The 12,133-nt window shown below is 45.7% G+C and overlaps 1 protein-coding gene across 1 annotated transcript; it reads right to left on the reverse strand.

Annotated features, from left to right (window-relative positions):
* Window positions 1–7,733: 7,733 nt before the first annotated feature.
* On the reverse strand, window positions 7,734–8,897 carry LOC103265831 (nucleophosmin). The gene is given in 5 exon segments (XM_008063485.2): window positions 7,734–7,770; window positions 7,772–8,138; window positions 8,141–8,422; window positions 8,425–8,505; window positions 8,798–8,897. Coding segments are annotated over 5 exon segments (867 nt in total).
* Window positions 8,898–12,133: the final 3,236 nt, after the last annotated feature.

Consider the following 12,133-nt stretch of genomic DNA (forward strand, 5'->3'; position numbering starts at 1 on the left):
GCCCAGGCGGGTGTCGAACCCTCGGGCTCAGGCAATCCACTCACCTCAGCCTCCCAAGGCATGGGATTACAGGCTAAGCCACCAAGCCCAGCTAGAAGAGCTGAATTTTATTGGTGCGGCCAACAGTTTTCCTTAGACATCTGCTCAGCCTATCATGCTCCCCCTATTGTAAATGACAGCATTCTGGAGCAGACACTTTATTCCATTGTATACATACGCTGCACATCTTAAGTAGGCTTAAAGGTATGACTTTTGACCTGTGGGAAAGGAAACCAGAAGCTTCCCCACCTGATTCAACCCCTTCTTTTTTACAGATGAGGAAAGGGAGCAGCATGCATTGCTCAAGGTCACGCAGACACTTAACGTCAGAGCTGGGGTTCAGGTCCAGCGCACCCTCACTTTCTCCATTGTTTTTACAGGCAAGCTCGGCCTGGTCCAGAGCAGGGTTTGGAAGCACAGAAGTCTAGATCCTAAGTTTATCAAAAGGTCTTAGTGCCTCAGATGCAAAAAGAGAGCCCAGATAATGACCATGGTCACATGCAAGGTTCATTCATACCACAGTCCTGCGGACGCTTACTGGGAAATGATTTGGGCTTTTAAAAATTTTTTTATTTTAAGGATGTGGGGTACAATTCAGAGTTAAGTATACAAATGTTCATTATGCAGGTATCTTTGTTGATGAGGTCTGCGCCTCCCTCCCCTGGCAGTTTCCCTCAACTGCCACTCCCCCCACCCCGGTAGTTTCCCACTACCGCCAATCCCTTTCTTACAGAATTATGATAATTGTTCAAGGTCCGCTTAGGAGTGAGAACATGTGGTACTCCGTGCTTTGTTTCTGTGATAGATCACTGAGTATGATAGATTCTACATCCATTCAAGTTGCTGCAAAGTCCATGTTTGTCCTTTTTTATGGCTGCATAATATTCCATTGTGCATATGTACCACATTTGTTTTTATACAGTCCAGCTTCGATTTGGGTTTTAACTGTTGTCGAGGAGTCATTTGATGAGCTTTCTTGGGTACCCTTGTCATGGTTAAGGTGAACATTCCACACGGAGGAGAAAGAACCCACCTGGCCTGGTTCTCTGAAACTGGATTAAGCCTAGAAGCTCAAAGAAACAAGACAAGAGGGTCGTGATTCTCTGTGGAATCTCACTTTCTCAACGTACCAGGCAGCTCCAGCTCTTTCTTCAAGGGTCTCCAGCCTTGACACAACCCTCGTAGAAACCAGGAGGGAGAAGGAGGAAAGGAGTGGATGTTTCCAGAAACAAGGAAAGGAAATGTCCATCACCCCCTCAATGTAATAAACTTGCTACGGCCTGAGAAAGCCAGGATGTGAGCAGAAGAATTTCCCTTTTCGTACCTGTCTGAAAACACCTGAGCTTTCAAATCCATCCCTGAGCTGCCCTCGGGTCTCTGTGGGTCCCCGTGGGGCAAGGTGGCCATACTGTCCTCTCACAGACTCCACGCAACCCGCCCTCCAAGCTGATTCTAACCTGTGGCGCAGCCCCAAGCGCCAGGTCCCAAGCGTCCCCAAGCCCCAAGTGTCACTTCTCCCAGTCTCAGCCAAGGACATTCTCGTGGTGGGAATTGGGCTGAGCTGTCATTTGCTTGAGAACCGCTTTTTACGCCGGTGTCTTTCGTCTTGACTGGCGTTTTATTGAGGCTTGTAGAGAAACGGGTTTAGGGACGAGATATCAGTTCCTCCTCCCTGGAGACACTAATATTGACTAACACCGAAAAAGCAAATAGTATCAGATAACCTACTAAAATAAAGCAGGGAAACTCATTCTACTTTTACTTTATTGATCCAATTCCTGGCTAAGCAGGGGAAAAACACAACATTGTTGAAGCTGAAAATCTCTAAGGCTGCAACAACATGTCATTAAAAAGCGGTGCCCTTATCTGCACGCAGGAAACAAGGCATTATGCCCAGCAGGGGCCTCGTGTTAAATAGTCCAGGGCAACAAAGCTGAGTTGGGTAAGAAAGAAAGACAGCCCCATGAGGATGGCATGCGTGCATTTAAAAAATTGCTGGACGGGCTTTCTTAACAGATCAAAATATACTGTAAGTGCTTTCTCTTGATCTTATATTAATTACTCCGCAATATCTTTTTTTTTTTTTTTTTTGAGTTGGAGACTTACTCCGTCGCCCAGGCTAGAGTGCAGTAGCACGCTCACGGTCATCCCGGCATCGACCTGCTGGGCTCAGGCAATCCTTCTGCCTCAACCTTTCAAGTAGCCTGAATTATAGGCGCTCACTACCACGCCCAGCTAATTTTTCAATTTATTGTAGAGATGAGGTCTCACCAAGTTGCCCAGGCTGGTCTTGAGCCCATGGGCTCAGGCAATCCTCTCACCTTGGCCTCCCAAAGTGCTGAGATTACAGGATTGAGCCACCGCATCCGGACCAAAAAGACATTTTTATAATAGCAACATACTTTACCTAGGTCTTGAGAATGGAGTCCAAGTCAGTCTTGTTCACAGACTATTAAGTATTTGCAAGTCAAATGAATGGTACCTATTAAGATAGCACCTAAATGTTAGCATATTTAACTTGGATCATTGTGCTCATTTATAAAATATTACTAGGGTTGAGTGCAGTTGTTCCCTCCTATAATCCTAGATCTTTGGGAGGCCAAGGCAGGTGGATTGCTTGAGCTCAGGAGTTCCAGCCCAACCTGGGCCACATAGTGAGACCTCATCTCTACAAGAATTTTTTGTTTTAATTAGTTAGGTGTAGTGGTGTGTGTCAGTAGTCCCAGCTACTTGGGAGGCTAAGGTGGAAGGATCGCTCCGAGCCCAGGAGGTTGAGGGTGCAGTGAGCTGTTCATGACCCTGCACTCTAGCCTGAGTGATAGTGAGTCTCCCAACCTAAAAAAAAAATTGTTACTAGGGAAAAGAAAAACATGAAAAGTTGCAAGCATTAATATTTTCCTAGTATACACACATATATATAATATATACACATATATATATACATATGCCCACGTGTATATTATATACATCTACATACACTAAATACATATTGACAACTTCCTAGTTGTGCATTTGATGTTTACAAAATACTGCGGTTACCAGTTAAAAAGAACTTGGATTCAATTGCTTTGAAAAAGTCACAGTTTCCTTTGTGGTGTTTGATAAGGTTGGCACAGATTTTTTTCAGAGACCAGTGGCTACTCACTTATCCTTTTTCACAAGAACTCTCCCAGTTAATCAGTTAACTAACATGCATTTATTAAACTATGTGTCAAGTTCTGTACTAAGAGTTTTATGAAGAACACAAAGGATTCATGATCTTGTCCCTGCCCACAAGAAACATAGCTGAGTGCGAGAGATATCTGTCTTCTTAGGAGTCTGTACTTTTGCACCGTGAAACAGTCTCATGTGAGTGACAAAGATAGTCACTGCCCTAGGCATCTACGAGCAGAAGTCACTGAGGAGGAAGTAGATACTGAGGAAGACCTTGGAGTGGGAGCAGAACTTGGACACATGGAAAAGGGAACAGAAGCAGAGCCAGGAGTGATGGATGCCAAGTGACTGTAATCCGTCGTCAGGCTTGGGAGTCCAGTTATCTCGATTTCATCCCAGGGCAGACCCAGAATGTCAGACATAGTTAGACCATGCCATTTAATCTCGCCTGTAGGAAACAGCTTTTCCTGACACTTTGATGTTATGTCCTTGACTAAGCTGAAGGTAGTCTTCCAGAAAAAGCTATTTTTTAAAAAAACGGAACAGCTTACTAGTCTTCAGCAAATGATGTTGGAACAACTAGATATCCATATGTTAAAAAAATATATAGAACAGAACTTACACTCTTCACAAAAATTAACTCAAAGTGGATCATAGACCTAAGTGTAAAAAGCAAAGCCATAAAACATAGAAGAAAATCTAGGAGACTTGGTTTTGGCGATTACTTTTTAGACAATGCCAAAAGCACGATCTAAGAAAGAAATAATCGATAAGCCGGACTTTATGAAAATCAAAAGCGTCTGCTTTGAGAAAGACAACTGCCAAAAGAATGAGAAAGCAAGCCACAGACTTAGAGAAAATATTTGCAAAAGGCACATCTGATAAAGGATCATTATCCAAAATAGACAAAGATGTCTTATAATTCAACAATAAAAAAATGAAGCCAGGCTCGGTGGCTCTGCTTTGGGAGGCTGAAGTGAGTGGATTGCCTGAGCTTGTGGGTTTGGGACCCACCTGGACAACTTGGCGAGACCTCATCTCTACAATAAATCGAAAAATTTGCCGGGTGTGGTAGCGCATGTCTGTAGTTCCAGCTACTTGGAAGGCTGAGGTGGAAGGATCACTGGAGTCCAGCAGGTCAAGGCTGCACCCTGGCTACTGCACTCCAGTCCAGGCAACAGAGTGAGACTCCAACTCAAAAAAAAAAAAAAGAAAAAGAAAGAAAAACAAACTTGATTTACGAATAAACAAAAGTTCTGAACAGACACCCTGCCAAAGAAGACACGTGCCAAAGGAATGTATGAAAAGATATACTCAACATCATATATAATCAGGGAAGATCAAATTAAATCAAGGAGACACTACTACTACACACCCATCAGATTGGCCAGAATTCAGAGGACCGACATCGTCAAATGCTGTCAAAGATGTGGAGCAACAGGAAATCTCGTTTGTGGCTAGTAGGAATGCAAACGGATACAGTCACTTTGAAGCTAGCTTGGCAGTTTCTTACAGAACTAAACATATTCTTACCATCCAATTCAGCAACCTCGCTCCTTCACATGTATCCAAAGGAGCTGAAAACTTCTGTCCCCATAAAAGCCTGCACACTGATGTTTACAGCAACTTTTTTCATCATTGCCAAAACTTGGAAGCAACCAAGATGCCCTTCAGCAGGTGCATGGATAAACTGTGATACATACAGACAGTGAAATTTTATTCAGAGCTAAACAGAACTATGAAGCCATGAAAAGATATAGGGGAACCTTAAAGGCACATCACAACAGGGAAGAAGCCCGTCTGAAAAGGTAACATATTGTATAATTTTAAGTATACGTGGTCTGACAATTAAGTTCACCAGCGCTCCCTAGAAAAAGTGCGACATACGTTGCTGAATTTCACTACAGTCATCTTTGAAGTACTTCGCACCAACGCTAGTGCCTCGTCCACCCATCAACGCCGTTTTGGAACTCCTTTTCTGGAATGGCCGTCAGAGCTGTCACTGTATTACCCTTGATGTTGTGACTGTCATCAAATGTCTTCTTTTCAATATTTCCTTTATCTTCTGGTAAAGAAAAAGTCATTGGGGAGCCAGATCAGGTGAGTAGGAAGGGTGTTCCAATACAGTTATCTGTACAGTGCTGCCAACATAAGCATACAGTGGCATGCTCGTGAACTTGTCATATCTCAACAAATGACGACAGCTCTGATGGCCATTCCAGAAAAAGAGTTCCAAAATTGCTTTGGCGAGTGGACTAGGCACTGGCGATGGTGCAGAGCTTCCCAAGGGGGGGACTTCAAAGGTGACTACAGCGATATTCAGCAATGAGCTGTGTAGCACTTTTTCGAGGATGGCTCGTGAACCTAATTGCCAAACCTAATGTGACATTCTGGAAAAGGCAAAACTATGGAGAGAATAAAAAGATCAGGGGTTGCCTGGGTTTAGGGGAGAGAGAAAAGCAAATAGGCAGAAGATATTTAGGGCAGTGGATACTGTAATGGTGGATACCTGTCGACAGACATTTATCCAAACCCATGGAAGGTCCAGCAGCGAGACTGAGCGGGAACGTAAAGTGTGGACTTTGGGTGGTAATGATATTCCAACGTAGGTTCATGAATTTCAGCAAATGTATTGTTTGGTGGGAATACTAATAATAGAGGAGGCTGTGAGGGCAGGGAGTATAGGGGACATCTCTGTATCTTCCTTTCAATTTTGCTGTGAATCTAAAACTGCTATAAAAAATAAACTCTAGCCAGGCTCGGTGGCTCAGCCTGTCATCCCACGCTTTGGGAGGCTAAGGTGAGTGAATTGCCTGAGCCCACGGGTTTGAGACCTGCCTGGGCAACTTGGTGAGACCTCATCTCTACAATCAATCAAAAATTAGCCGGGTGTGCACACCCCTGTAGTTCCAACTCCTTGGAAGGCTGAGGCAGAAGAATCGCCGGAGCCCAGCAGGTCGAGGCTGCGGTGGCTGGGAACGTGCCACTGCACTCCGGTCTGAGCGACAGAGTGAGACTCCAACTCAATAAATAAATGAATAAACAAATAAATAAACAAACAAATAAATAAATAAACTCTATGCCCAAGAAGAATAAGGGACATGGACAACCGGAAGTGAGAAAGCAGAAATAAATAAATACATACATAAACTCTATTCAATAATAATAAAAATATAGGGGCTAAAATGATCATTGATTGAAGGCATTGAGGAGAGCCACAATAGACAGACCTGTATGTGAGCCCGAGGTCTATGTTAATTCTCAATTTGCCACCCATCAGTCTGCTAAGTTCTTAAGCTCTCTGGACCTGTCTGCTCATCTGTAAAATGTAAATGACAATCAATTCAAAGGAATTGTTTTTTCTATGGCTTAAACTATGTAGAGGAGCTTTAATAAATATTTATTTAAAAACTATCTCACAGGGGTTCAAGACCAGCCTGGGCAATTTGGTGATACCTCATCTCTACAATACATCAAAAAATTAGCCAGATGTGGTAGTTCCGGCTACTTGGAAGGCTAAAGCAGAAGGATGGCCTGAGAGCCCAGCGAGGTGAGGCTGGGGTGGCCGTGAGTGTGCCACCGCACTCCAGCCTGGGTGATAGAGTGAGACTCTGACTCAAAAAAAGTAGAATACATTAAAATAAAAATTATCATAAATAAATAAATTAAAATGAAAAAGGTATTATCAAGCGTTGCTGATGGGACCTTGTCCACTGCATGGCATATTGGCTTCTTGGGAGACCACAGCAGAAATTCTTTTTTTTTTTTTTTTGAGTTGGAGTCTCACTTCATCGCTCAGACTGGAGTGCAATGGCATGCTCCTGGCCACCGCAGCCTCGACCCACTGGGCTCCAGCAATCCTTCTACCTCATTCTTCCGAGTAGCTAGAATTACAGGCATGTGCTACCATGCCTGGCTGATTTTTTTAAAATTTGTTGTAGAGATGAGGGCTTGCCAAGTTGCCCGGGCGGGTCTCGAACCCACGGGCTCAGGCAATCCACTCACCTTGGCCTCCCAAAGTACTAGGATGACAGGCTGAGTCACCAAGCCCAGCCTGGGGCAGGTTTTATTTTATTTATTTTTTTTTATTTTTTATCGAAATCCTGGGTTTATTTCACAGGTGTATTTTTGTCTCCCCACCATTTCCATGTCTGACCACCACCACTACTATGCCCTATCATAATATTCCATACAAACTTAAAACCAAGCAAAGGGTGAAGTTCTGTCTTTAAAAACTAAACAGACATTTTTAGACAACACATTCTTGGCAAAGGAACCTGGACAGCATTTAGCAAACACAGTAGGGAAAGTCATCACTCTGCATTGTAAAAAGGACAGCCAGGTACTAACTGTTACAGAAAAGAAATACGATGGAAAATTTTAACAAACTGTTTAAACTATTTTTTTTTTTTTGGTAGAGACGAGGTCTTGCCAAGTTGCCCGGGCTGGCCTCGAACTCGCGGACTCAGGCAATCCACTCACTCACCTCGGCTTCCCAAAGAGCTGGGATGACAGGCTGAGCCACCGAGCCCAACCTTAAACTATTTTCTTAAGGAGATTTCCTCCACTGCCAGAGACCTTGAATCCCTCCTGGTCAGTCATCCGAAAGCAATTCTTCACATAACTGATGAACTTGGCTTCCACCTTGGGAAGAGAACCACCTTTTTCTATACGTGCTTGCATTTTTGCCTTAATGTCTTCGACAGAGCTAAGTCCTTTAGGTGTTTTAGGAGTTTTTTTTTTTTCTGGTTTTTGGATGGATTCTTGACCTTTTGATCTTGGTGTGGATGGTTTTGAGTCTTCTCCATTCTGGTTTGATTTTTGTGCATTTTTGGCTGGAGTATCTTGTATAAATTTTTTCACTGGAGCTTTTCCTTCAGATTCCTCATCATCCAAATCATCATCGTCATCTTCATGAGCAGCAAGCTTTACTTTTTTCTGAGGATCTTGCTACTACCTCCAGGAGCAGACCTCCTTTCAGATATACTGAAGAGCTTTACATCCTCAGCCTCTTCGTCTTCCGACTCTGCATCTTCTCCCACAGCTACTAAGTGCTGTCCACTGATATGCACAGGGCCTGAACCGCACTTCAACCTTAAGACCACGAGTGGTGTTATTTCAAAGCCCCCCAGGGAAACCATTGGCTGCACAGACATTCTCAAGGTTGCCGGTGTTACTTTTACTGGGCTGCCTTCATAATTCATCGCCTCTGCTTCAACAGTGTGCAATCATCTTTTGCAACAGCCTCTAAACTGATCGTTCTTCAAGATAACTGGTGCTCATTTTCTTTCCTTTTTTTTTTGGAGTTGGAGTCTCACTCTGTCGCCCAGACTGGAGTGCAGTGGCCGCTCCCAGCCACCGCAGCCTCGACCTGCTGGACTCTGGCGATCCTTCCTCCTCAGCCTTCTGAGGAGCTGGAACTACAGGCACGCGCTACCATGCCCGGCTAATTTTTGATGTATTGTAGAGACGAGGTCTTTCCAAGTTGCCCGGGCAGGTCTCGAACAACATCAGGACTCAGGTAGTCCACTCACCTCGGCCTCCCAAGGCACTGGGATGACAGGCTGAGCCACCGAGCCTGGCCAGTACTCATTTTCATCATGACCCACCTTAAAGTGATCGTCTTTGTTGGCCTTTAGTTCACAACCGGAAAGATAGTCCTGGGGCCTCGGGGGGCTCATGTTCACGTCCGTCGGATCTTCCATGGGGTGGTGGCACGCACTTAGGTGGATGAGAAGGCGGACGGAGGTAGAACAACTACTGCTCCAAAGAACAGCCACACAGGACGGAATCACATCAGGGCCTGGGGCAGGTTTTATAGGCAGGTGTGATCTGACCTCATCATGCCAGAGGCCAACACCAGGACTCAATCTGATTGGATCACAAATCCTGCCAAGGTGTCCATTTTTCAATTTGGTCCCCGACCCCGTTCCTGGGTCTGAGCACTGAGGTTCCACCTGTGGTTGCATGCTTGGTTCGTCTGGGCATGCTCAGGTTACATGACTTTGAGCCTGGGGTCCAGGACAACTGCAAAACAGCTCACCATTTTATTACATAAAGTTGAACCAGCTTGGGCTGGTTCTGTGGTTTACACGTTCGTCATGAATTATTCATGTGTCTCTGGGCACTCACTTCTCCATCTGATCCTCGTAATCTTGTTTCCTTTATTCTGATTTCTCCTCTTTTCCTTTGGATCTTGTCGTAAGCCTTCTCGTGAGGCTTCGGTCAAACCTGCCATCCATGGAGACCTTAGCTTTCTTCTTCTTTCTGAGCTCCTTCCTCTCCTGGTTTCCGTCCATTTCCAGCATAGATTCCATCATGGACCACTTCTGAGGCTTTCTGGCTCCAGCCTCACCCACACTTTCCCTTCCCACATGACCGCCTGATGGAGTTTTCTCTCTGCCTGCTCCTGCCCGGGGCTGAGGGCTGCCAAAGAGCCTCCCTGCACAGCCTGGTGGGTGCTCCCTCCTCAGCTGGGCAAACCGCTGCTCGGGGCCTGTCCATGCCCGGTTCTCTTTCCCTCCACAGGCCTCCAGCCATGGCCCCCAACCCTCGTTGTTCTCACTTGACAATCTTGGTTTCTATCTTCCAGAGGAAATACACACTCTGAGACTCCCCTCAACTTCCTGCCATGAAGTCAACACACCAACTTGCAGCTGCATCTGTCCTGCTTCCTTCGTCCTTTCTGTGACAATGGGCAAAGTGTCCCTTCTCCCACAAGGAAGCCTTCTACCCAAGCTTCCTACCCCATTGGGGATGTCTTCTTTGTTGGACTTTACCTCTTTTCCTCTACCAACATCTTTTAATGGTCTTTAAAAATGTTCATGTCAGCCAGATGCTGGGGCTCACGCCTGTAATCTCAACACTTTGGGAGGTGAAGGCAAGAGGATCACCTGAGTCCAGGGGCTCGAGACCATCCTGGCCAACTTGGCGAGACCTCTTCTCTACAATAAATCAAACAATGGGCCAGGCATGACGGCGCATGCCTGTGGTTCCAGCTCCTTGGAAAGCTGAGGTGGAAGGATCGCCGGAGCCCAGCAGGTTGAGGCTGTGGTGGCCCTGAGCGTGTCACTACACTCTAGCCTGGGCAGCAGAGTGAGACTCTGACTTGAAAAAAAAGTTCACATCTCTTCTGTTAAAAAATATGACAAACTATCTCAGCCTGACCTCATTGTCTACTGACCCACATCTCTCTTCTGCTTCATGGTCACATTTTTTGTGAGACTTCTCCACCACATCCTTCTCAGTCCACCACAATCTGGTCTCTTCCCCCAAGCCCCTCAGCATCTTCCTCCTCCATTTGTTCACTGAAACTTTTCTTGCCCAGGTTATAAATGACCGCCTCATCAATTTCAGTCCTTACATTGTCTTTTCTCACAATCGCTTCTGATGCTGTTAAACTTCCTTTTCTTGCCAAAGCGTGATTTCCCTTGACTTCTCAGACAACACACGCCCTGTGGGGTTCTACCTTTCTAACCACCCCAGACACTCATGTCCACTCACTCATGTAGGTCTCTCTGTCTCTGTCCATCCCTTAAATATTGGCATCCTTCAAGGCCCATCTGAGTAATGTACCTTCGTTTCACAGACACTCTCAGAACTCAAGTCAGGGCTTCAGGGACCACCCCAGCTCTCCTAAGAACTCCACAAGCTTACTCTAGCTGTTTACTGGATAAATCTAGTAAACGCCCCCATAAACTCCTTCAAGCTCAAAATATCAACTCTCCCTTCCCTTCCCCGAACCCACCCTTCTTCTAATCCTGTCTCAACAAATGGCCCCATCAGTCAATCGGCCCAAGTCAGAGACCCGGCCACCTTTCACGACCTGTATCTCTGTTTCAACACTCTCATCCAGTTGACTAGCAAGTCCTGTCTATTCTGTCTCTGGACGTTCCCTAATCTATTCTCTTTCCCACAGGTCTGCTGTTCTCAACTCAAGGTTGGGGGTGGGACCCAGGACTAGCCCTTTCTAGCAATTTCCCAGGTGATGCTGTGGCTGCTTCTGGGGACCGCACTTTGAAAACCACAGCCCTAGAGGAATACGTGCCTATGCCTTTCCTTAGTAACAGGATAGGAGTGTGTACAGTAGCACGTTCGAGAAAGGCTCCAAAGTGGAAACAACCCAGTGTGCACCAACAGTCACAGCAATCGATGAACCATGGCGAACGGAGGAGAGGAAAAAATGGAATTATCTTTTGGAGGGTGGCCCCTCATAGTTCAGGCTTCCCCTACTAGGCAAGTGTTCAAGGAACCCATCGGCATCCGTGTACCAGCCAGTATTGTTGTGAGAGGCTACATTCAGCCTCAGTGAAGTTTTTTGGAGATTCTTTCAATGCATTTGCCCACTTCATGGTGGGTGATTATGAACGCATCTGCCCACACCATACTGGGTGTTCAGCAGTTTTTGACCAAAAATGCCATGCCCCACCCTTCCTATTCACCTGATCTGGCCTCAAGAGACTTTTTGTTTGTTTGTTCGCTTCCCTGGATGGAAAGAGTCATCAAAGGAAAACGTTTTGCCCAAGTGGAAGAAGTGAAACAGAAAACGGCAAAAACACTAAAAGGCGGTTTAAATGGAAGTTTGCTTTATAATATTTCCCTATTCTGTGCATTTATGTTTTAGGCACTTTTATACACCCATGTTAACTTTTATAATAAAAAAGGGAAAGAAGCCGGGCATGGTGGCGCACACCTGTGGTTCCAGCTACTTGGAAGGCTGAGGCAGAAGGATCACCTGAGCCCAGCAAGTCACGGGTGCGGTGGCCGTGAGTGTGCCACCACACTCCAGCCTGGGAGACTGAGCGAGACTCTGACTTTAAAAAAAAATGGAAGGGGCTGGGCTCAGCGGCTCAGCCTGTCATCCCAGCACTTTGAGAGGCCGAGGTGAGTGGATTGCCTGAGCCCGCAGGTTCGAGACCAGCCCAGACAACTTGGCAAGACC

This window comes from Carlito syrichta, unplaced genomic scaffold (genome assembly GCF_000164805.1).
Source record: "Carlito syrichta isolate Samal-C Ts95f unplaced genomic scaffold, Tarsius_syrichta-2.0.1 Scaffold306869, whole genome shotgun sequence".
NCBI lineage: Eukaryota > Metazoa > Chordata > Mammalia > Primates > Tarsiidae > Carlito > Carlito syrichta.